General features: G+C 33.4%; 3 protein-coding genes across 11 annotated transcripts; all 3 read left to right on the top strand.

Moving 5' to 3' along the window:
* The first annotated feature begins 2,934 nt into the window (after positions 1 to 2,934).
* LOC114368850 (VIN3-like protein 1) lies at positions 2,935 to 11,377 on the top strand. 9 transcript variants are annotated; one of them, XM_028326115.1, is made up of 8 exons: positions 2,935 to 3,148; positions 3,546 to 3,604; positions 4,158 to 4,225; positions 6,107 to 6,213; positions 7,059 to 7,123; positions 8,242 to 8,869; positions 9,316 to 9,626; positions 9,724 to 11,377. In XM_028326115.1, the coding sequence occupies exons 6-8, from the start codon at positions 8,421 to 8,423 to the stop codon at positions 10,917 to 10,919; spliced, it is 1,956 nt and encodes a 651-aa protein (XP_028181916.1). In that variant the 5' UTR covers positions 2,935 to 3,148; positions 3,546 to 3,604; positions 4,158 to 4,225; positions 6,107 to 6,213; positions 7,059 to 7,123; positions 8,242 to 8,420; the 3' UTR covers positions 10,920 to 11,377. The 9 variants fall into 9 exon arrangements, with proteins under 9 accessions (XP_028181916.1, XP_028181915.1, XP_028181914.1 ...); XM_028326114.1 differs by lacking the exon at positions 3,546 to 3,604; XM_028326113.1 differs by lacking the exon at positions 6,107 to 6,213.
* A 1,575-nt stretch (positions 11,378 to 12,952) lies between these two features.
* LOC114367592 (FT-interacting protein 3-like) lies at positions 12,953 to 15,774 on the top strand. Its single transcript, XM_028324782.1, has one exon. The coding sequence runs from the start codon at positions 13,120 to 13,122 to the stop codon at positions 15,508 to 15,510; it is 2,391 nt and encodes a 796-aa protein (XP_028180583.1). The 5' UTR covers positions 12,953 to 13,119; the 3' UTR covers positions 15,511 to 15,774.
* Positions 15,775 to 17,156: 1,382 nt separating this feature from the next.
* LOC114368849 (fe-S cluster assembly factor HCF101, chloroplastic-like) lies at positions 17,157 to 25,475 on the top strand. Its single transcript, XM_028326111.1, has 15 exons — positions 17,157 to 17,295; positions 17,378 to 17,506; positions 18,208 to 18,350; positions 18,443 to 18,493; positions 18,696 to 18,851; positions 19,306 to 19,449; positions 19,530 to 19,672; positions 19,986 to 20,055; positions 20,773 to 20,868; positions 21,067 to 21,156; positions 21,303 to 21,356; positions 22,466 to 22,589; positions 23,316 to 23,440; positions 24,336 to 24,458; positions 25,083 to 25,475. The coding sequence occupies exons 1-15, from the start codon at positions 17,223 to 17,225 to the stop codon at positions 25,152 to 25,154; spliced, it is 1,593 nt and encodes a 530-aa protein (XP_028181912.1). The 5' UTR covers positions 17,157 to 17,222; the 3' UTR covers positions 25,155 to 25,475.

Here is a 25,475-nt window from a genome sequence, read left to right as displayed (position 1 = left end):
CCAATTACTATCAATTAATATTACAATATAACTTTTGCACAAAGAAAATAAATATTGCAATGTATTTTATGCAGAAATAAAACTATAAAGTGAGACATTTTTTATATCAAACTATGTCCAGTCTCTGAAATTAATTTATAATCAGCTTAAAATACATGTTTTAGTAAGCATTGAGAGAGCTCAAACTAAAAGTTTGTAAGAAAGATCTTTATCCTTATTTTTTCATTGATTTGTTAAATATGCATTAAAACACGTGCTATAACATATCTAACGATAGAATAAGCATGCTAAAAATTATCAGGAAAAAAATAATTTGTAGCAGATTTTAAAACCATAGAAACACAATTGATAGAATTTACAAGATTAAAAAAATGAATTTAGAGACTTAATTAAAAATTCCTAAATAGTAAAAAAAGCTATTCGTTAATTTAACCAAAAAAATATATTAATTTGACTAGTTGTTTTCTTTTAATCCTTTTTATGGTACATATTTTTTCTCATCTAAACATAAATTACTTTATTCAAAATAAATTATAGAAAAGATTGCCTTAAAAAACTAGGCTTACAATATGGGTGTAAGCGAGTCGGTTTGGGTTGACTTTAATTAAACTCATTATCCAACTCAATTAAATTTGAACGAATTTGTTTTGGTAAGTTTTTTAAGAAAAAAATGAGACCCAATTCAAATTGATCTATTTGTAAATAGTTTGGATTTAATTGGGTCAACGATTTAAAATATTAAATCTTGTCTATTATTTATTAAATGTAATATTTTTTATAAGTTAAAATTTTTATTAAATGAATTAGACACAAATGATTTTCTGTTAGATTTTTTATTAAAAAATAAAATTTTGTGATATTATTATATTTTACTCTACTTATCCCTATTTATCTATTTATTTATCCATATAAGATGAGAAATTAAACATATTATATTTCAAATAAGAAATTTCAATATACACATTGATGATGAGTTTTAAATATTTATTTTTACCAAAACTAATGAAAATTACGATACCTATTCTTTATAAATAAATTTAAAATATTTTTAGAAGTTATCTAATTACTAAAATATTTTTATCTTTGATCATGAAAGTTAAATATATAGTAATTATTACTCAATTCAGATTAATAAATTTATGTAATTAATAGTTAATAATATTTATTTTTTTAAAAAAAAATTAAAAACATAACACATATTACATATAATAATAATAATAATTTAATAAATTAATAATTCAACCGATCAACAGATTTAAATATTAAAATATGTGACTCAATCTAAAACGGGATAAATTTGATTGATTTAATTTGAGTACGATTCAAAAGATAAAAATTACAATTCAAATTATTTAAATTAATTTGAATAAATTTGAATTGGCACCGCTCAGGCCCTCAACAAGTTTAGTAGGTTATTATTCATATTCAGTTCAATTTCTTTCGGTGACGAGTACAGCTGTTTGATAGGGATTACGTAAAACAGAAGGAAAAACAGTTGCAGCGGATTTGATACTTCTATAATTTTCAACATTAATGTCCATCAATATCAATGTTCATTTTTAAACCTGAAAACGACGAGTTGGCAACAAGAAAGAGACAGAGACCGCAATGGTCAACTAAAAAAATAAAGCCACCAACAATTTTTTTAATATATTGGTTAATTATCAATTGAACTGTAAAACAGATTATAAAATTATATAAATCTTCTCATTGATTCTTCTTCACAATTTTATCAACTTTAACTTTAGGATCTGACTACGGGTATTGAATTAAAGAATTAAAGAAGAGAGTTTTTGATCTAAAACTCATAGAGAAGCACAATTTTTTTAACAACTTAATTTTACGTATTTTTATGAAAAAAACCTCCTTTTAAGTTCCTTAAAGGACACTTATTGAGATTTATCTTAATTTTAATACTTAATGAGTGTTATTTAATTCACAGCATACATTAAATTTGAAAAAGAAGATTGAATTTTATTCACTTAAAAAATACATTCTTAAGATGGAATGAAGAATTTTAAACGTGATAAAGAATGTGTTTAATTCTGTATTTTTTAATACTCTACAGTTGTGCATTGTTTACACTTAATTAGGCTTCAGTGAAATCTTTCGTATTCTCTTGACAGATGGATTAACGGATACTTGGACTATTGTGGTGTAACTACCATATACACTTTCATGCAACGAAAAAAAAGTAACTACGAACCTTCATGCAAAATTGTTTGTCATATACCATGCTCTAAAAATAGTTTGGAAATATGGTTATTTGCTCTTGATTTGCGACCGAACTCCATGAATGCTTATCATTTTCTGGATTAACAGATGTCTTTGTTTCATCCAAAATTCGTGTTCGCATGGCCAAACCTTGATATATAGGTCAACATTGAGCACACCTCAAGAGAACCTAACTCGTGTGCAAATTGATTTTAGTTGATGCAGTGGACACTATTTTTTTATTAATTGTAATTTGTCTCTTTAATGTTCTGATGACGCATAAAAAAAAAAAATTAAATACCTCAACGTGATTCTATTTAAATACGTGCATGTTAGATATGTGTCCAACCGCATACTAAATTCCAGATCCAAGATTAGTCATATAATTACGATCAAAGTTTACAAAACACCTTAAAGTCCTGTTAAAAAAAACCCTAATTACATTAATTATCATTTTTTAATTTCAAATAAAGTACATTAAAATTTATGTTATTAATATTCCTCTAAATATTCTTTCAAAAAAAAAAATCCTCCAAATACATTCAATAATATATATATATATATATATATATATATATATATATATATATATATATATATATATATATTTCTAAATAAAAAGAGTTGGGAGGAGTAGCAGCAGCTGACCTGACTACATTATCCGTACCATGCACCCACAAAAACCGAACCGTTCAAACTACCACTAATCCACGCCCCATCCCCCGCGCGTGACGTTCCTCTCTTCCTAAAACGTAAACGTGAGCGACTCGTACAAAACAAAGCTCTTTCTTTTCTTCCTCTATTCTTTCTCTCTATCGCAACACAACTACGCAAACTAACAACAACCACAACAACGTTTGTGTCAGGTCGTGTTGTGTTGTTGGGGATTTCATGACAACAATAAACCCTTGATTCCTCTCCCCATTCTCCCAAGGTCAGTGATTCAACCTTTTTTTTTTTTTCGTTTTTTCGATTCGTTTTTTCCTCGCAGATTCGTTCTCGTTTCCCCCCCTTCCTCGCTCCCTTTTCCTACTTTGACGTTCGCCTCGTGATTCTCGCATAAATAACCGCTTTTTATTCGTTTCTAAATTTTCCTTATTCGATTTGTTTTTTTCTTTTAAATTAAGAAAAATAATGCACGGCACGCAATGTGTATTGGAAGAGCGGTTAAATCGTGATTTTGTTGTGCTTCTGTTTTTCTTTTTACGTTCAGTTTCTCATTTATTTATCTCGTTATTATTTCATTTATTTTAGAATGTATTTAAGACTTTAAGTTAATAATAATAATAATTAACAACAATAATAATAATAATTTTATTTTGCCGTTGAAGTTGATTGGAATTGGATCTTTTCCATGGGGCAACGTGGATTTAAGTCAAATGAGCTATAGGTAATACAGCTGTATTTGTAGTTTTATTTTATTATATTTTTAATTTTCAATTTGAGATATATACTTTTGATTTTTATGGTTGGTGTCATGTACTATTGGTTTTGCGTTCTGAATGTGTTTGTTTGTTTATCGTGCTCAAGTCATTAGGAGCTAGCTGCATTCTGACATTGGTGTTTTTGAAATTTGAAACATGGCTCCTCTCTCCTGTGCTAAGTTATTACTTTCTTTTTCGTTAACGGTAAATGAAAAACAAGTGAACAATCCAAAATAATTCTTTTCGAAGTGTTTGATAATAGTTGTTTGCTCCTCTTGATCTTTTCAAAATTGGAATTTGTGCTTTAAGTGAGGTGCTGGTTATGTTTGAAGTTTTGGTTAACTAGTGTTTGTTAATTTGCTTTGGTGTTATACATGGCTTAGACTTGACTAAAAATGTTTCCTTTTTCTGTTCATGTGGATATGGGAGTTGAGTGGAGTGATGATTCATGATGAGACTCATTTTCTCTTCACAATAACGTGAACACCCTTTTAATGCCATTTTTTCTCTGCTTGTCAGAGAAGGGCCATTCTGTTACAATGTTGGATACTCTCAAATGGATTTAGAAGACAAGTTCCTTGCCAAGGGTATGTTTTTTTGCTTCTTTTTTAGTTTGTTCTTTCAGTAGTGACAGGTTGCAACAATTTTTTGAGTTTATTCTTTGTGTTTGTAATGCTGACTGGCTGATGCATGCTGTGTGATTTGTCTAATGATTCTGTTTTTATGTGTGTTTTACTACCTACTAACACACTGCTTCATGTTTCAAAACATGTCTAACTAAGTAACTAACCATCAAGTTTCTTTTGCTTTCTTCCCTGGTAAGGACTAGTGTTTATGTACAGTTTCAGTCCACTGTTGTTTGGTTTAAATATTGAAAGTGGCTTCCTTTGGTAGGCCTTTTGTCACTTAAATCACTTTATAGCCCCATGGTTAGGTGCCTCATAACTTTTGTGTTATGCTTAATTGCTTTTTCAATATTTACCCTTTTGTTGACCAAACCCTAACTTGAAAGTGGGTTGGTTCTTATGATGCAATATATTATAAAATGGGCTTAAAATAGAGTAATATGATGACATAAGCTTGAGGTGATATCATCTGCATGGCTATTTTCTAAAGAATCAAGGATCAATGTTATATCAGGATAAGCTTCTCAGGTTTAATAAATGCTGAACACATATGGTTACAATCTAGTATTTGTATTTCTTCCTCTGTATGGTATAGATTTGGAAAGTAATTGTGGCTATGGGCTGCAATGCATAAAGCTATATATAATTTCCTATTCTTTCTCTTTTTTGTTAATTGGAATTATATTTTACTAAATAAACAGTACTGTTTGTCGTTTGTTGTATGGAAATGTTATACTTTGTGAACCTTTGTGATACCTCCTTATTAAGGAAAATAATAATGAAGAATTATGTGGCATAATATTTTCAGCAATAAATTAGGTAAGGCTATGACGATTGTCTACAAAACCAATCTGGGACTAACTTTTAAATGGATTTATTTTTGTGCTTTTTCCTGTTATGTTTATTCACAATATGAATGTCCATTTATTTTTTCCCTTTAAACCTTGGGGGTATGAATTTTGATATACCAATAGTGTTCTGTTTATATCATATGAAATTATGAAATATTAATGCATTAATATGCGTGTTTCTGTTATTGAGTATAATTAGAAACAATTGAAGTACATATAATCCTCCCAATTAAAACATACATTGTAGAATTTGATGGTATTATAAATGCTAAGAGTGGGATATGATTAATGAATTTAGTCCTTGTATAAATAGCTCCTCAACAAGTGATTCTGTTGTCCAAATTGTCTTGTCAGTTACCAAACTTAAAATTTAATTAGGGTATTAAAAGTTTAGCTGAAAGTAATTTTGGTATTTCTACAACAATTACCTTTAGGAAGAACCCTCCTAAATGTACAACTCATTCTACTGAAGATATTTCTTCCAAATGAATTCCACTCAATGACTCAAGTAATACTTTACCAATTATCCAAACATGCACTTGGTACTTTTAAAATAGATACAATTTTAGTAGAACTCCCGTGTGCGGTGATTATATAATTATACTCAAATATTATTTATTTCTACCGTACAGTTTTATGTTTATCCTGACAAGACTCTTTATAGCACAAATTTCATAGAAAATCTTCCATGTGATAATCAATTCTCTTAATTTAGATAATCTTAAATTGATTTGTAATTGTTCACAAGAAAATCTGGCAAGAAGGATCAAGATAATTAAGTATACTTCAATGGTTGGATCGATGAAGAATACATTCCTTAAAAATATTTTAAATGGTGGAAGCGTATAAAGATTTGCACTTGTATTGATTGAGATGTGCATAATAAACTAAAAATTAAAGCTTTAGGTCTTTCTCCTTTGCCTGCATAGTCTAGTATAAAGGGTTATTCCAAACTATATCTGTTGCGTGTTGGCCTTGGATTCCTGTCCAGGATTTACTACATTGTTGAATGTGGAGATGCTCCTGTAGTGTCAACTCTGTCAGGATATCTCTTTTCTTTTTCTTGTTCCATGGTAGGGAGGATCTGGTGCTTATGAGGTATTGACTTCTCATCCTCAACTGTTCCTGTTATCTTTCCTCTATGTAGTCTTTTAGGTATTTGAATTATGAGAATGCCTGATGTGTGCATATATTTTATGTGTTGTGTCCTTGAGAAGATGTGATCCCTATTGTTTGGAATATAATTTTGGGGTTGTTCTGTAATTTTAACTGATTCAGTGTAGCTTGACTTTTGTTACTCCTATTTAATTATGAATTGTGCATTTCAACTGGAGGAACTTGATTCCAGGTTTTCTCCTTGGTTGTTGTGCATCTTGAAATAACTGAATACAATATTTGTTGGTGTGTTGGCTGTTTCTCTTAAATGCTTAATTCATTTCCTGATTTAGTGTAGTATTAGCATCTGCTCATATTTTTGACATTGATGTTTAAAAATTTTGATTGTTTTTTTTGAAGTTGAAGGTGGAAATGGAGTTGACATTGATTCTGTCCATACAAAGAGGAATACTTTCAAAGACAATGATTGTGTTGATTAGAATTTAACATTAGGATGATACTTCATGATTAAATGATAAAGGATTTAAAATGCAAGAGTCAAAACAGCTTTATGTAGCATTATTTGGAATGGATAAAAACTTGCTAATACTTTCTGAATTTTCTTTGATTTTGCATATGAATTAATGGCTGTCTCCAGAATCAACTCTTCATAGGTTTTTGTTTTTATATTCTTCATTTAGTTCTTCAATTTGTTTTTAGATTGAGTTCATGTGAGTTGCAGTCGACTTGTTCATCCTGTTATGACTTCTCTCTTGTTCTCAATTTCCATCTGTAATAATGTACTATCGTGGACAATTTATTTACATTCTTCTGTTGCATTTGAATAGGGAGGGTTCTGGGCTCTAGTGCAGGTGGTCTAGCTACTGCTGATTGATGCATACATGATAACAAGGTAGAAACATAACCTAGATGTGTTTATCTCTAGTTGTTGGATTTCCAGTTTATACTCTTAAGCCTATGTATGATGTTAAAATATGAGGCTTACAAGTGTGGAGCTAAAGCAGGTATTGGTTTACTAATAATAACACAGGTGTTAGAGCAAGAATGAGACTGTATGAATCAAGTAGCAACATATGCTAAGCTTTGATGTTAAATATAAACAATTGGGGCCATGATTTTGTTTGTGAAAGGAAATCAAATAGGCTCTGCAGATTTGTGAGTCGTAGAAATGCAATATTTTACGCTCCCTGCATGAGTTGGTGTGAGCTCAGTCTCACAAATCTGCAGCATCGCCTCACAGAATCATTGAACTTTTGATTCTGCTTGGCAAGTCAGGTTCCAAATTGTTTTGGCCATTCTGGGATTCTGCAAACTAAGCCCGTAAATCCAAGCCCATAAACCAAGTGCTCACTAACCCTAACACTAAGAACCAAGAAGCATCTACTGAGAGAACCGAGAAATACAAAATAACTATTTGTCTTCATCTTCAACCTCTCGCAACCCTCCCCCAAAACAAATGTGATTGTGGATGTTCTTGCGGTGCCACATCTATATGGGGATCATCTTGCTAATATGGTTGATGAAGGGGATGGTTATGATTACGAATTTAAGCTTAATTAAGTATTTGATGTGCATTATAATGTTTTTTTCTCTTATTTATGCTTTGTAATATGCTTATATATGAATTTTATGAATCTTGTAGAATCTTATGCTTTGCATTACGAATTATGATTCAACGGTTTTTGCTTCTGTTTCCCCTTCCTGAGTCTAAGTAAAATTTTGAGTTTGACTGCCTTGATCTGAACGATGTAGTCATAGAAGGGTTGAAGTTCTCGTGTTCGAGGTCAAACTGCTCTGTGATTAATCTTCTATTCATATTTCTTTGGTGGAACTGAACCTGTGTTTAATTTATTATTTATCTCATTTGTTGTTGCTCTGGATTAATCAGCTATTTTTATTATTTCTCTTCAGTTGATCAACATCTATACGAGAAGTGGTTTCATTGTTTACTCTAGTTGGATTTTCCATCTGTTTCCACCGGACTTACTTTGTATTTGGTTGTTATTTCAGTTTCTGGTGTTCAAAGCCTTTCATTCAGTGCTCAAAGTACTCCAGAAAAAAATGGCCATTCAGATGATGCTTCAAAAAGTTCAGAACTTCTTTAGGAGTTCCTAAAATCTGGTCCTAAGAAGGAACTTTTACCAACTTGCTTTGATAAGGACAAAAAGAAAATTTCTTCAAAAAGCAGGATGGCTGAAACTAAGTCAACCAGTAAGATTGTCAAGAAACAGGACTCGAAAAAAGTTTCTGGTCTCACCAATCAGCCTTCTAGGAAGCAACATCGCAAAGGAGAAAACCCGGTGCGGTTCGTACCAGCTCCTGACCCACCTAGTGATTTTGGACATTCAAACTCCTGGATCTGTAAGAATTCTGCCTGCCGAGCTGTTCTCTCTAAAGATGACACTTTTTGTAGAAGGTGCTCTTGCTGTATTTGTCACCTTTTTGATGATAACAAGGATCCTAGTCTTTGGTTGGTATGCACATGTGAATCTTCTCAAGGGGACTCCTGTGGGTTGTCTTGCCATATTGAGTGTGCTCTTCAACATGAAAAAGTAGGAGTTGTTGATCATGGACAACTGATGCAACTTGATGGTGGTTATTGTTGTGCATCCTGCGGTAAAGTTACCGGGATACTTGGGTGAGTAATTTTCTTTACTTCCCTAGTTATTAGTGTTTTACCCCGCTCTTCTTTGTATCATTTTATTGATACTGTGAGGCTTCGATTGATCTTTCAAATTTCTTTGTTTATGCTGTGAAATAATATGTATCAGCCTGCATTATGTATATAACTATATATTGAATAAGAGAATCAAAAATGGATTTTCCCATGTCTCCTGCTTCTCTTGTCCATTATTCACTTGACATGCATGCAACAATGAAGCAAACTTAACTGCTACAGTTTTTGTTATACTTTGTCTTTTTCAAAGAAATGAATTCCATCATGGCCTTTCTCAGTTCCTTTAATTTGATTGTGAAATGGAATATTGAGGTGTACAATACATTTAAACCATTTTCAACTTGTGTTTGTGACTAAAATTTTAGTCTATGTTGATGAAATTGGTGCCTCATGTTTAATACTGGCAGATGTTGGAAGAAGCAGCTAAATATAGCAAAAGATGCCCGGCGTGTAGATGTACTATGTTACAGGATATATTTGAGCTACAGGCTTTTGGATGGTACTTCAAAATATAAAGAATTACATGAAATGGTAAAAGAGGCAAAGGCTAAACTGGAAACTGAAGTTGGTCCAGTTAATGGGGTTTCTGCCAAGATGGCACGTGGGATTGTCAGCAGACTCCCTATTGCCAGTGATGTACAAAAACTCTGCTCTCTTGCTATTGAGAAAGCTGATGAATGGTTGGCCACTGTTCCCAATGTACATCCAGAATCCAGAGGTTGGAACTAATATTTTTTTTTTAATATATAAATTCTTTTTGCTTCCCAAGCAATTTGATTTATATGGTATATATGATGAACTTCTTTAACTTGCAGAGGGTTCACTTCCTGCTGCATGCAAGGTTGTGTTTGAAGAGGTAACAGCTTTCTCAGTCAAAATCATTTTAATTGAAATGTCAAATGCATCATCTTCTGTGGACATTAAGGGATACAAGCTCTGGTATTACAAAAGTAGGGAGGAGTCACACACTAAAGATCCCGTTTCTGTGTTTCCCAAAGCTCAGAGAAGGATTTTGATATCCAACCTCCAGCCTTGCACAGAATATACATTTCGGATTGTATCTTTTACAGATACGAGTGACCTGGGTCATTCTGAGGCCAAGTGTTTCACCAAGAGCATTGAGATATTGGAAAAGAATTCATCTTCATCAGTTGCCATGAATAAAAAAAAGGAGAACCTTCAAACTGAATGCAATTCTTCTGGCTCCGAAATGGAGCCCAATCCCACAATGGAAGACTCTGGATTTAAGGTTCGAGACCTTGGAAAAATTTTGCATCTTTCTTGGGCTCAAGAACAAGGCTGCTTTGAGGAGTTTTGCTGCGCTGACAAGAGAAATTGCTGTGGGAAAAGTGAAACAATCAAGCCTACCAATCTACAAGAGCAGTTGCCTTCAGTTTCACGCGACCTTGATCTAAATGTTGTTTCGGTGCCTGATTTAAATGAAGAGCTTACACCTCTGTTCGAGTCTTCTAGGGATGAAGATAATGGTTGCACTTTGCAGCAGGCTGTTGAGGCAGATGATGATGCTGCTTCTCATGATTTAGAGAAAAATTTAGCAATATCACACGGTAGTGGTGGTTCCCAAACTTGGAACCATGGACCAACCGGAGAAGTTCCAGCAGTTGACTCTCGCGGAGATGCATGTAGGAAAAGGATGGCAAGCACCAATGAAGAGACACATGATTGCGACAGCACCTTGATAAATGATTCTCCTTTACGCGCATCTGATGGTCCATTCTCCTTAGACGAGAACTTTGAGTATTGTGTGAAAGTAATTCGCTGGCTAGAATGCCAGGGTCATATCAAGCAGGAGTTTAGGTTGAAATTGCTGACATGGTTTAGTTTGAGGTCGACAGAACAAGAACGTAGGGTGGTAAATACTTTCATTCAAACTCTGATTGATGATCCAAGTAGTTTGGCAGGGCAACTAGTTGACTCATTTTCTGATATTATATCCAACAAGAGGCCAAGAAATGGGCTCTCTTCCAATAAGGCTGTGTCATCAAGTTAAGGCTGTGGAATCCTGTTACCCGATATCATCCCTATTTGCTTCAAGACTAGTACCATTTTCAAATCAACCCTGATTGTTTCTGCCTTGTACATGCATTTTTTATTACTCACCGTGATTCATTTTGTTGGGACAAGTTTTTGTCCTGCTAAAAGGATTTGCATTGATGATTGCGCAGACAGTAGTAACTCATTCATCCTTGAAGGGAAGGAGGATCTCGGGACATGGAAGTCTCAGGATGTTGAAGGCAATTTGCTATTTTACTAAATTACTGCAATTATTTGTCAATTATGAATTTAGTCATCGTAGATATTATTAGTGTTGAACTTTCCTTTCATTATTACTTTCATTTGACAAGCAACATTGTGATGGCTGATTTTATTCATCCCGTCATTCTTTTGATTTCTTTGGTGTTTTAATTTTTATCACTCACTTCTACTAGGACTGTGGTTATCTTGATGTGGGTCTCTACTATGTAACCCTATCTATGGTTGTTATCATCATAGGGTGTTGTAGGTCTGAAGCTACCACTAATAGTATATTAAGCTAAGCTGTTGGCACAATAGATAACATTGTGGTTGTATCATGCTTTGCAGCCATGTTAAGATTAAGGATTTTTTTTTAACACGATAATGACGATATTGCAACTTTTATTTTTTTTTAATTGAAACTTGAGGGTAAGAAATAGAGTAAATAAAAAAAATCATTATATATGAAATTAAAGCGAGTGGATAAATCTTATAATTTATTTTTCTCTTTAAAATTGAATCACGATTTATCTTTTGTTTTAAATTCATTTTTTTAATATTCATGATACGCATTCTTGGCAGATTTGTGTAATAAAAAAATAACTTTATTTAACTTTATGGCAATCAAAATTTGAAATAGGTGAAATGATTATAATATTTTTAAGATATTGATGATTAAAAGGATTTCGAAGTTTCTGAAACTGAGTGATCAAGGGCAGCAGAAAATAATAAAACTTAAGTTATTGTCAGTTATTTGATAACATTAATTGTTTTAAATTGAATCGTCTTCAAAAATTCAAATAGAAACAAAACTGGTACATTCAAACGAGTTTCCTTGAAAAAAAAGGAAAGCTAACTAACAATATACGAGAATCGAACAAAAATAAAAAATTAAAAACCTAGCATGACACATATCTTCGCGCATTATAATAATTTAATAAAATTAAATGTGTATTAAATTATCAAAATAATCCATAATCCATAAGAGCACGCACCTTTCATCATTTTTTACTCTGAAATTGAGTAACGGCGGTTATCTCTGAAACTGAGTAACCGCTGTTTTTAGTTTTAATTAAATTAAATGCGTTTTCTTCTTATAAAAACGATCAGTGCTAGTAATAATGATAATTCTGAAGAAAAAGAAACACGTGCAACGCCGTCAAAACACCGTCAAAGGTGGTAGACTTGCTTGTCTTTTTGGCGGTTACGGCAAATTGAACTTGTCAGATCAACCAAGTTCACGTAAGTTCCCTCTTCTTTCTCGCACAATCTTTCACTTTTTTTTGTGTGTGCGTGACATTTTTTTCTTCTGAATTTTCGTCTTTGTTACTTTTCAAAACTGAATTTTTCTCGTTAAATTTGCTTGCATGTTCATTTTTTTATTTAGTACTTTCAGGATGCATGCAATGGTGTTATATTGATATGCATTGCCATAAATAGTAAGTAGAAAAACAAAAACAAAAAAAAAATGGAGACACTTATATGAAAAAAAAATGGAAACAATGATATTCGAAAAACCCTAAATCATACATAGTCGAAGATAAAATCAGAATATATAAATGAGAAAGAATCCTTATTTTTTGAGTTGCTTTTTACTATTCAATTAGGCTTAAACTCACATAATTAAACAAAAATTTCATATGTAGTACATCTTTTCAATTTCAAATTTCATGTATACATTGCTGTTATTTACAAACCGTAATCACTGCATTCTATTTCATAACTGACAACTGTTTTTATCTTCTTCACCAAACCTGCACTTTATTATAAGGCTTCACGCCATTTTCTTTTTCAAACTCTGAGGAAACATTCTCTGAGTTCTTTATAGTTAAACAGTTTGTGATTGTATGTTTTCTCTTTAATCCTATATATGGCATTTGTTCAGGTTATGTATATGTGTTTGTGATTAATTGATTTAATTGTAGTCTGTGTTCACTTTTTATGCAGAGTAAACAATGGCAAATCAAAACCAGAACCAGAATCAGAACCAAAACCAAAAGAAGAACAAAGAGGATTTCTCTCTGAAGGCGACAACTCCAAACATCAGTGCTGGAAGAGCGATAAGTGGTGATTGGCTCCCAACTGCATTTGACTTGGTTGAGAAAATGCAGTTTCTGTTTGTCAGGGTGGTGAAGGCCAAAGACTTGCCTGAAAAAAGTGAATCTCAACCTTGTAACCCTTTTGTGGAAGTGAATGTTGGAAGCTTCACAGGAACAACCAGATGCATGGAGAAAACCACCACCCCAGAATGGAACCAAGTCTTTGCTTTTGCCAAGGAGAGGATTCAAGTACTAGTTTTGGAGATTGTGGTGAAGAACAAGGGTGAAAATGGTGACCCTAATGATAATGGTGACCTTGATGAGTTCGTGGGACGTGCTGCATTCACAATTGGTGATGTTCCAATGAGGGTTCCTCCCGATAGCCCCTTGGCGCCGCAATGGTACAAGCTTGAGAATCAAAATGGGGTGAAGCTTCAAGGAGAGTTGATGGTTTCTGTTTGGATGGGAACTCAGGCGGATGAAGCTTTTTCTGAGGCTTGGCATTCAGATGCATCAGAGGCTAGTGGTGAAAACATTGCTCACACTCGTTCCAAGGTATATATTTCTCCTAGGCTTTGGTATCTTAGAATTAATGTGATTCAAGCCCAGGATTTGTTGCTAAAAAACAAGAGTGGCAATAATAACTCGGAAATTTTCATCCAAGGTGTTTTGGGGAACTTGGCTTTGAGGAGCCGTTCTATAAAGTGTAGTACAAGCCCCTCGTGGAATGAGGATTTGATGTTTGTTGTGGCAGAACCCTTTGATGATTGCTTGTTTGTGAGCATTGAGCAGGGGAATAACTTCAAGCACGAAAGCTTGGCAATTTGTGCTGTTCCTTTGAAGAATGTGGAGCAGAGAATTGATGCCACTCCACCAGCTAGTGTGTGGTACAATCTTCACAAGCCAAAGGAAAAGGAGGGAGAAGAGCAGGAGGTTAATTTTTCCAGTAAACTTAACATGAGGATCTCTTTAGATGGAGGGTACCATGTTCTTGATGAGGCCACTCACTACACCAGTGATGTAAGGCCATCATCTAAGTATTTGTGCAATCCCAGTATTGGTGTTCTTGAATTGGGAATCCTGAATGCTGTGGGGCTCTCTCCAATGAGCAAGGAAAATCGGACCAATGCGTTTTGTGTAGCTAAGTACGGTCCAAAGTGGGTGAGGACAAGGACTATTGTAGATAGTCTTTCTCCCAAATGGAATGAGCAATATACATGGGAAGTGTTTGATCCTTGCACTGTGATCACAATTGTTGTGTTTGACAACGGAAACTTGCATGGAGGCAACAAAAATGCCGGAGGGAAAAAATGTGAAGGACCAGTGGATAGGAGAATTGGCAAGGTGAGGATTCGGTTGTCAACACTTGAAAGTGATAGGATTTACACTCACTCTTACCCTCTTATAAACTTGCACACTCAAGGAGCAAAGAAGATGGGAGAAATTCAATTGGCTGTGAGGTTTTCTTGTCCATCATTGTTGAATGTTTTGCAAACTTATGCACAACCTTTGCTCCCAAGGATGCACTATTTAAGTCCATTGTCTATATTTCAGTTGGATAATTTGAGGAACCAAGCTGCTGCCATCACCACATTGAGGTTTAAAAGGGCTGAACCACCACTGAGCAAAGAGGTTGTGGAGTACATGCTAGACATGGGGGTAAATGTGTGGAGCATGAGGAGGGCAAGAGCTCAGTTTTTCAGGATTGCTAGTCTTCTTAATGTTTTAGTTTCTGTTGCTAAACAGTTTCGTGAGATACATGCTTGGAAGAATTCAATTACCACGGTGGTTAGTTACTTCATGTTTCTCATTGTCATTTTCTGTCCGCAAATAGTTTTGCCATCAACATTTTCCTTCCTACTCCTGGCTGGGATTTGGGGCTATAGAACAAGGCCAAGGTGTCCTTCCCATATGGATATGAGATTGTCTCAGGCTGACACAGCCAGTGTTGAAGAACTAGAAGAAGAATTTGATTCCTTTCCGTCGAAATTCAGTGGTGAAAATTTGAAGAGGAGGTATGATCGATTAAGAGGTGTCGCGGGGAGGGTGCTAGAAGTGATGGCAGACTTGGCAACTCAAGGAGAGAGGGTGCAGTCTCTACTCAGCTGGAGGGATCCAAGAGCAACAGCTTTGTTTGTTATTTTCTGTTCTGTGGCTGTCATTGTGACATATTTGGTTCCTTTCCGCATTTTGGTGTTCATTTGGGTGACTTATATGTTAAGGCCTCCAAGGTTTCGATTTGATATTCCTGCAGTCCCTCAAAACTTCCTCAGGAGGATGCCTGCAAAATCAGATGGCTTGCTATGATGATCTTGGAAGATTGTGATTTGTGACTCTCGCATCAACACTTTGTTTTTATCCACCTTCCTCATGTTTTTCCATTGGAGATATTCCAATTTTAATTATTTCACTGCTTACTTTTTGATAGATAAGTAATACGATCTGTTTGTATGCCCATAAATTCTATTAGATTGGTCAAGCAAGTGAAAGATTTTTTTTTTTGTTCTGTTAATTACTTCATTTTTGTATTTATTGAAAAACAAAAATAAATCATGATCATTGTTCTGTTTGTGGTATGATTAGCTTGGCTACAATTGATATGATTTAAAGGATTGAAGTTCACTTTAACAGTCTGAGAGCAAACTCTATTGCCTGCAATATTTTGTTCCGCACCTACAATTAGTTGAGTAGAACCTAGATTAATGTATATCTTGAGTGAATTTACATACTTATAAAAATATAATCAGCTAGCTCAATTCTAAATTTCTAATTATTCTATTTGTGACCAAAAACATTTGCTGATATAGCGTACCTGCTCTGCCAGTTCATTATTCTCTTTTGGTGTATTGATATGCAATCGATGGTGATTTAATCTATTAACAGGATCATTTCTGAATTAAAGGCTTTTGATGATTTATCAAAGAATTTGCTATAAAATTGAGAATAATGTTTTTCCTACAAAGTTTATTCTTCGTCCTGTTTTGAGAACGGTAGCCTATAACCCTCGAGGCTAACAATAATTTTTGAATAATATTCTTTATGGTAAAATACTGAATACAGAAGCTGTGTTCCAAAAAGAAAAAATCGAAGCAAGATAAGAACATAAGCTCAGAAATAATTTGCAACCAAGTTTGACAGGTTTAGACTCTAGTCACTTTGCTGACTACAGTAAATTAACATAACTGAACAAATGGAAATTGCCTTTATTTATTTGACATGTAAGTAACTTTGATTAAAGCATATTGAATAATGTAATGTTCCAAACTGAGAACGGCTTGTAATGTTTTTCAGCTAACATTTTAGTTTGGTGACTGGTGTGAGTGAGTGTTTGTACAGAGGATTTTGCTTATGTAGATAATTGCAAAAACAAATTGGTGAAACTCTAATTAGGATAAGATCATAACATTCTGGTATGAGAGAAGCTGAAGAACGATTTAGGATTTGGTCGGCTTAGTCCACATGAACCTGATTTACAACAATGTTAAAAAATCCTTTATATTATTTGTGCATTGCAATTAAATTATTATAGTATGAAAGACGAAATAAAAAAGCAAATTTAAATAACTCTTTAAATTTTTATTAAGAGTTTAATTATTTATATTGTTAGTATCAACTAATCAAAATCGTTATAAGTATGACTTTAGAATAATTAATACAAAAATAAATAATTTTATCTTATACGACAATTTACAACTGAATTAACAGTATAAAAAATCTTTACATTTTAAGTGTATTTAAATTAAAATCCTTTTATTAATCCTAAATTGTATGGACCGCACGTTATTCGGACCAGCCGCGGGCTTTAGCCCATACCTTACTACAGCAAACGACAAACCAATATCACAACATTTTTTTTTTTTATAAAACAATTTATTTTGGCTGAGAAAACATTGAATTTTTAATTTGCAAAATAATAATAATAAAATATTATATAGTAGTAGCAAGTAGCAACTGAAACATGAGGTTCAGAAACAAACTGTCACTTACCTCACCCTCTTTTTTTCCTCACACACAACACAATGCAAGTTCTTCATGCTCCATCTTCTCCACACTTCTCTATCCAAACCTCAAAAGCACCACAACTAACATGGGGTGTGTAATTGATTCTTCTCATACACCTCTTTCACATCATGTTATGCTCATCACACTTCTTCCTTTCTTTCTTTCTTTGCAGGTTTGCTTCCTTCTGTGAGTGTAAACTCTTCACCTTTTTCAGCCCTTCATTTTTCTCTTCACTCCCAAAGGGACCAGCGTTTATTATGGAGCCATAAAAGGGTCACCTCCAGAGCTGCTTCTGTTGAAGGTAAACTACTAAATTTGATTCCTTTTCTGTACATGGAACTTGGAAGGTGCTTAATTCTGCTCATTGGCCTCAAATGTGTGCGAAAGTTTTGGAATTTGTTTAAATTTTTGTGAACTAGGATGTGGGAATTATAAATATCATTGTGGTTATGGGTTTAGAGTATGATAATGGAACTGTTTTATAATGAATATTTCACTTTCCCTGTTTCTGGGTTTTGGTGGGTATGTATGTCTCTATGAATGTAAATACAATGCTTGATCAACCTTAAGCTCGGCAGAGGTTGGTTAACTTGTTATCAGATCCTATCAGGATTGATGTGATAAAATGTTTTAAATTGAATTCCAAAAAAATTATTTTTTGCAATGCTTCATCAGTTTATATTCACATTCAGCAATTGCTTAGAATTTAGTTGCTTAGAAGATTAAGACATCAAATGATGTAAAGATGTGCACTTGTAAGTCATGTCAGACATATGATAGATTGTAAGAATATACATTCAAGAAGTTGTTCACAGCCTAATGAATCACGTTTTCGGTTAAACATGATGGCAGATGTATATTAGAAAAGTTTGAATATTCCTATGCATAAAACCTGTCATAAAAAGTAAACAACATGCCATAAGTTGTTTAGCCACCATAAACTATTAATGGAATACTTGTAGTTGATTCATGCCTTAATTTTGTTGATTTTCATGTATGCAGTTGGGGATTCTTCAGTATCAACTGGAACGGCTGAGGATGATGTGTTGAAAGCCTTGTCTCAGATCATTGATCCAGACTTTGGAACAGATATTGTTACATGTGGATTTGTGAAAGACCTGCATATTGATAAAGCTCTAGGAGAGGTCTTAAAAGCATAGGCCTGAAATTTTCTGCAACACACATACATGTAAATGATAATGTGTTCTTACCAAAGTTTTTTTCCTTTGAATCTCAGGTATCGTTTCGGTTAGAGCTCACTACACCAGCATGTCCAATCAAGGACGTGGTAAATGACACAATTGCCATTGTTTGAGCTATATCTGATGTAGGTTAGAGTGGTAGACCTTTCTTTTTGTATGCTCATTATGTAGCAGGGATAATAAATGAAATATTTCATCTATCTTCCATTATAGAGAAAGAAATGTTTCGTACTTGATTTTCCCCATCTTTAAATCTAATGTGTTGATTAGACTATATATGCATGACAGTTTGAGCAGAAGGCAAATGAAGTGGTGGCAATGCTCCCTTGGGTCAAGAATGTAAAAGTTACAATGTCTGCACAACCAGCTAGACCCATATATGCCGAGCAACTTCCAGCAGGTCTACAGACAATTTCAAATATTGTGGCTGTGTCCAGTTGCAAGGTTGGTCTTTGTGGGAGGTTTTGTCTTCTTCATATATTGGTCTTGTTGTATCAAGTTAATAATTTGGTTGCTTTCTTGCAATATCTTTTCCTCACATTTTTCCCTTATTCCTGCCGATTAAAAACTTTGTGGCATCTAAATGAGTTAAATAGAACTTTTATTTTTATTATGTATGGTAGTTCTTTATATATATAGCACCTGAAAAGTTTCTCGAGTTTTTGATGGAACATAAACTAAATGCAGATCTTCCATGATAAAAGGAAAAAAAGTATTTTTGCATTATATTCTATTAAATGCATTTAAAGAACGCTTCTGAAAAAAACAATACCACTATATCATTTCAACTATGGGTTGAAACTAAAAAGTTTTGCTAAGTGGAATTATGAGCCAATCTATTTACCACGATTTGCATTTCATTTCATGCCATGAATGCCTTTTATGTTGAACTTTGCAGGGGGGCGTGGGAAAATCAACTGTAGCAGTAAACCTTGCTTACACTTTGGCTGATATGGGTGCTAGAGTTGGTATATTTGATGCTGATGTTTATGGTCCAAGCTTACCAACTATGGTCTCTCCTGAAAACCGACTGTTAGTAATGGTATGATCTGATAAACCATTTTTTTTTAATATTTAGTTGATTGAGTACTGTAAACATAATTGTTCAGAGTCTTGCTGCAGAATCCAGAGAAGAAGACCATAATTCCAACTGAATACTTGGGAGTGAAGTTGATCTCTTTTGGATTTGCTGGACAAGGACGTGCAATAATGCGTGGCCCCATGGTTTCTGGAGTCATTGATCAACTTCTGACTACTACTGAGTGGTATGCATTTCTGAAAAACATTTTAAAAAAATACATGCTTTATTCGCTTGCCAAACCATGTCTTTCATAGGATTTTGCATTGTATTTATTGTATAAGGCACCTAGTTGGATAAGGCTTTTGGTTGTTGTTTTTGTTGTTGTTACCGATTTTTTTTTACATCCTTCAAGTTTATTGGTCCACCCCAGATCATGTATTGGAGTTAAAAAAAATTGAATTCATATAGTAATCTATACTTTAGTCCTCTCCAAAAATTAGATTGAAGATCAAATGGGTTCTGCTTGATTTATAGTCCTGATTTGCTATACAATGTAGGGGTGAGCTGGATTACCTCATTATTGACATGCCTCCTGGAACTGGAGATATTCAACTCACATTATGCCAGGTTTTGGTCCTTTAGCTTGTTTCACATTACATTTTGGCTGATAGGGTTGGAATTGGGCCAACTTGATCACCTTTGATCTGAAATCAGAACAGCTAAATGTGATTGAGATGGGCCAGATTTCAGCCCAAAGGAGATCAAGCTGACCCAAATTTCAGCTCAATATTAGTGCAAAAGTAATTGAACTGGCCTGATTTCAGTTCGGTCATTTTTTAGTGGAAATCTGGTCTGTCCAATTATTTTTGGAGTTTTGCACTAATTTTGGTGGGTCCATGATTGTTTCTCCTAATTTTGTAGTTTTCAATAAATTTCAACCAATAACGAAGTGTGTTAGAGAGTGCCTTGCTAACACTCCTCAAAAGAGAAATGCTAGCAACACACTCTTTTGAATACACATTTTACTATGCAGAAGTTTATTAGCAATTATAAATTTTGGTGGATCCTACTTCTCATTTAATGATTCTCTCCTAATTTTGTAGTTTTCAATAAATTTCAACCAATAGTGGAGTGTGGGTTAGAAAGAGTGTGTTAGAAAGTGTATTGCTAGCTCCTCTTAGCTTAAATTTGGGCCAGCTTGATCTCCTTTGGGCTTAAATCGTGCCCAGCTCAATCAAATTTGGCTTAGGAAGCCTGTATAGTGTATATATCCTTTAATTGTTTGTCAATGTCTTTTTAGTTGCCAATTCTCATTGATTCGACTTTGGTTGCATATTTATTTAGGTAGTTCCATTAACTGCTGCTGTAATTGTTACCACTCCTCAAAAGCTGTCGTTCATTGATGTTGCAAAAGGAGTTCGGATGTTTTCAAAACTTAAGGTGGTTCTTCTACAATTTGAAGACATAACTATTCCATTTTATTGTTTTCAATCCCATGCTTGTGTTTTGCATTATATATATATATATATATATATATATATATATATATATATATAATTGTGAAAGTATTTGCTAGTCATAATTTAAGTCATACTTCATTTGATACTTACATTTATTTTTTGTTTGTTAATGCGTAAGGTGCCTTGTGTTGCTGTTGTGGAGAATATGTGTCATTTTGATGCTGATGGAAAACGATATTACCCATTTGGCAGAGGTTCAGGTTCTCAGGCATGAATAATGTCTTCGATTGTTAACTTTTTATTTGCTTCATCATACTCAAGGGAAAAATTATAGACAAGTTCATGATACTTAATATAAAACAATTATGTTCTGTCTGTGGCATGTGTTTGATAGTTTGATGATTATGTTTGCAGGTTGTTCAGCAGTTTGGAATACCTCATCTATTTGATCTCCCTATTAGACCAACTGTATGTTTCATTTTACTTTATCTTTTATACTTCAAACCTTTCTGCTCTTCTCTCACATCTTTTTTACTACCAAAAAAAAAAAATATCCTTAACCTTCCAAAGTTTATCAACTTAGAGGATTTGAAGACAATACTCCACCATTTAAAAGTTTAAACCCCCAATCATGCAAGGGTACAGTGGATACAGCACTTCACCACAATATTGCATTAAATCTGCCACCTGAACCAAACGTTGTTGTTATTTGACCTCCTTAAAGTATAGGGAACTTGAAAGAGAACACAAAGTATCTCAGATGTTTCAGATCTATATTTTGATTATTTTCTCCCATCTTTTCTTTCCCCCTATACCTAGCTTTCCCTCCTAATCATAATTAAACTCTTGTTATCTTAGGCTTAAAGGCATAAACTTGTAAGGTACTCTTTTTATTGGACTCTTTTTATATGGTTCTATCAAATTCATAAAACTAAAATCCTAACTTGATAATGACATAAACAGTTTGGTGTCATACATGTTGCCTAGAAACATGATTGTTGAAAAACAAGCCAAGAAAAGGGTAATGTTTATATATATATTTTGTTTGCTTGTCAAAAACATAATTAGTTTTCTTTTTCTTAAAAAATTGAAGTAAAAGTTACTTCAATTTAAAAATAAAAAAGTACTGATCTTGTAAAAAAGACTTGCCTTCGTGGTCTCCCTTCTTTCTCTTCTCCATTAAAAGCATCTAACAGTTTTACTAGAAGAAAGTTTATGATTTGGCATATCCAAACCCAAGTCCATCATGATATAAGCTGTGTTCAAATCACATGCAAAAGAGAGGAAGATTATAAAGTTTGATACTCATCTGACAGTTTGAAGGCATCCTGTGGTTGATATGTTTTGGCAATAGTAAATTACCAAAAATAGGTCTGCTTATGCTTGCTGAATTGTAAATTCTATAGGAGCAGCGTTGTTTGGTGACACATTAATTATACAGTGCACACAATGAGTTTGTTTAGTTCTTCAAAGATATTATGTTTATACCATTCTCAAACCCTAAGTGTTTTTTCTTTATTGCTTAATGCAAACTAAGATTTGAGAACAAGTGAAGTTTATTTAAATAATTGTCACAGCTCTCTGCTTCTGGAGACAGTGGAATGCCTGAAGTGGTAGCTGATCCTCAAGGTGAAGTTTCCAAGATATTCCAAAATCTAGGAGTATGTGTTGTTCAGCAGTGTGCCAAAATACGCCAACAAGGTATTATGTTACTACTTGATAATGTTTGAGAAGAAAAAGCCTCTAATCAAATCTATCAATAACAATATAGTGAAGCTAGTTGTTCACTTGTATCTAACTGGTATTAAATTTTAAGTTGTTGATCACTGATCAATTTGGGGTAATTGAGAGCTTGAGTCTTTCTTCTCTTATGAAATAATGTTATCTTGTTAATGTTTAGTCCCACTGTTGTATTTGATACTTTCTAGAGAAACAGTATGCAGTTTTTCCTTTAAATATGCATTAGGTTTAACTACTCATTTAGTTCTTATAATTGCATAAATTTTACCTTTTTGTCCGTACAATTAAAAATCATTTATTTTAGTCCTTAATCCTTAAAATGGTATATGTAGGGACTAAAATAAATGATTTTTAATTGTACGGACTAAAAGGTAAAATTTATGCAACTATAAAGACTAAATGAGTAATTAAACCTATGCATTAACCAGATACATTATTAAACTTGACAGCTAAGCAACATTATAGGTGGTAATTGAAAAAGGACCTTGCAAAACCCTATAAACCAATCCTGTTATATATGGTTTGAAGTACTTGTTTGCATAAGTCTATTTACATATCCTCTGTACAACTGTAACAAGGAAATAATGTTCAGAAATTATTCTTTCTATTGATTTTAATACAGATATCAGTTTCTCTGTAGCATTCATATTTTTTCTTTGATTGAAAAATAATTTACTTTCAATTCAGTTTCAACTGCGGTCACCTATGATAAATCAATCAAGGCAATCAAAGTGAAGGTACCAGATTCAAAGGAAGAATTCTTTCTGCATCCTGCAACAGTGAGACGGAATGATCGCTCTGCTCAAAGTGTGGTATGTGGATAAGTTTTATTTTCAAAACATTTCAAAGTTATAGTTATTTCTTAACTTGTATTGTGCTTACATCATCATGCATGAGAATTAATAGAATGACCCTATATAAATACTGCTGGGACAATATTTTGTCACCAAAAAAAATATTGTGGATGCTATATCTAGTAACATTTCATATATTGATCAGGCAGAAAGTTAGAAATTATGAAACATAATTGGTTAAACAACTTCACAGGATACAAAGTAAACTAGAGATTCTAGAAGTGATTGTCCACAAGTTATGAAAATTGAAAGTAACAAAAGAGAGATAAAAAAAAATGAAAGGATAGATTTGGAGATTATTGCATGGCTGGCATAACAAACTCAAATGTCATAGATAAACTATTGAGAGGGGTATATTATTTTTGCTAATATATTATTTTGACCCTTCAATGTGGCACATTTGTCATTGCAATTCAATAAGATTTCTTGAATTTGGGCTTGAGCCTAACTCAACACAGAAGGACTGAAGCAAATTAAATTTATGTAAGCTTTTATAAGCTCTATTTAGGTCTTATCTGTAGTCAATGTTGGATCTCAAAAAACTTAAAGCCAAAAGTCTCTTGGTGACAGAGAAAACTGGAATTCCTAAACTCTAGCCTATTTTTGTTTTGGATTGAAAAGTAAAGGGAAACTTTGGGATTGAAGTTGAAATTCATGCCAATGAGAGTGGATTGTTGTGACAGAAAGTCCATACCAGATACTTTGAAAAAAAAGTGTTGCTTTCTAAGAAGAAAAATTGCACCTTGACTAGTAATCTATGTTGGATTTAATCAAATAATTTAAATTCATGTCTGCATGGGATCCTTTGTATGCTATAATCCATCTCATCAGGAGCTAATTTTATTTAAAACAGGATGAATGGACGGGGGAGCAGAAATTGCAGTACAGTGATATTCCTGAAGATATTGAACCTGAAGAAATTCGACCAATGGGAAATTATGCAGTTTCAATAACTTGGCCTGATGGGTTTAGTCAGGTAATATATACGTCAGATGTGATAATCCCCAAGGAAACAATAAAACTTTAAATGAGTAAATAGTATATGCACTGACGGTGTAAAGAGTTGTTATATTATTAACCTCTCAGAAAGTGTCATATATGGTAAGTTAGTTAATTTTTACAATAATTACTTTAAAAATAATACAAATAACAAGATTTCTGATTGGTGAACAATGTAAATTGTTTATACTAACAATGTATAGAAATTAATCTCTTTAAATTATTCACATATCAATCATTCTTAACTAGAAATAAGGTTTGGACTGGGCTTTAAGTAAGCAGAATAGGCTTCAAACCTAACGTGTGTGTTTTGACCAAACATCAAACCGTGTTGACACCTTAATGCTGTGACATTGTTAGTTACAGTCATCACATTTAAGCAATTGTAACAATATCTTTACCTGGTTGATTGGTATAAGAACTATAGCCCTTAGTCCTTAGTCCTTGGCTCAAGCATATTAGTAGATGCAACCAGTAACAGTATAAACTAGCAAGTACTCAGCAAGCACGCAGTTCTGAACACAGGCCATTACCGTTAGTTGTTTAGTATTAAGCAACTTTGATCTATAGTTAATTTTTTTATTTTTGCTTTGTGTTGCAGATTGCTCCTTATGATCAATTGCAGATGATTGAACGGCTAGTTGATGTTTTTGAACCAAGTGTACAAGCATGATGAAAAAAAACATCAGATGGGTTGTACTGATGTAGGTGTTGGTAATATGGCAAAAATCATATATACATGTATGATAGCCTCAATTCATAGTCCTTCAACAAATAGGGATATTAGAAGAGTCTGATAGAGCATTCTGCAAAGGTATAGGTTGGCCTTGAGATTCACTGCACTCAACTTTTTTCCTTGGTTTTTGTTGTTCCATTGGGTATAAAGCTTTTATTTTTCAACTGTGAACACAAGTGAATTATATATTCATTCACTAGCCTTGTACCATAAAACCTTCTTCCTTGGGCTTTTCTTTCCTCGGGTACATTTTGCAAA

The sequence above is a fragment of the Glycine soja genome, chromosome 9, assembly GCF_004193775.1.
Source record: "Glycine soja cultivar W05 chromosome 9, ASM419377v2, whole genome shotgun sequence".
NCBI classification, from domain to species: domain Eukaryota; kingdom Viridiplantae; phylum Streptophyta; class Magnoliopsida; order Fabales; family Fabaceae; genus Glycine; species Glycine soja.
Note: the sequence above shows the minus strand (reverse complement) of the source record. Positions and strands in the feature narration are given on the sequence as shown.

Coding starts and splice junctions, on each gene's coding strand:
- LOC114368850 (XM_028326120.1), top strand. CDS start 8,421: ATGGCTGAAACTAAGTCAACCAGTAAGATTGTCAAGAAACAGGACTCG. Junction 8,870..9,315: donor AAAGTTACCGGGATACTTGG/GTGAGTAATTTT, acceptor TAATACTGGCAG/ATGTTGGAAGAAGCAGCTAA. Junction 9,627..9,723: donor TGTACATCCAGAATCCAGAG/GTTGGAACTAAT, acceptor TTTAACTTGCAG/AGGGTTCACTTCCTGCTGCA.
- LOC114367592 (XM_028324782.1), top strand. CDS start 13,120: ATGGCAAATCAAAACCAGAACCAGAATCAGAACCAAAACCAAAAGAAG.
- LOC114368849 (XM_028326111.1), top strand. CDS start 17,223: ATGCAAGTTCTTCATGCTCCATCTTCTCCACACTTCTCTATCCAAACC. Junction 19,673..19,985: donor CTTCTGACTACTACTGAGTG/GTATGCATTTCT, acceptor TATACAATGTAG/GGGTGAGCTGGATTACCTCA. Junction 20,869..21,066: donor GGATGTTTTCAAAACTTAAG/GTGGTTCTTCTA, acceptor TTAATGCGTAAG/GTGCCTTGTGTTGCTGTTGT.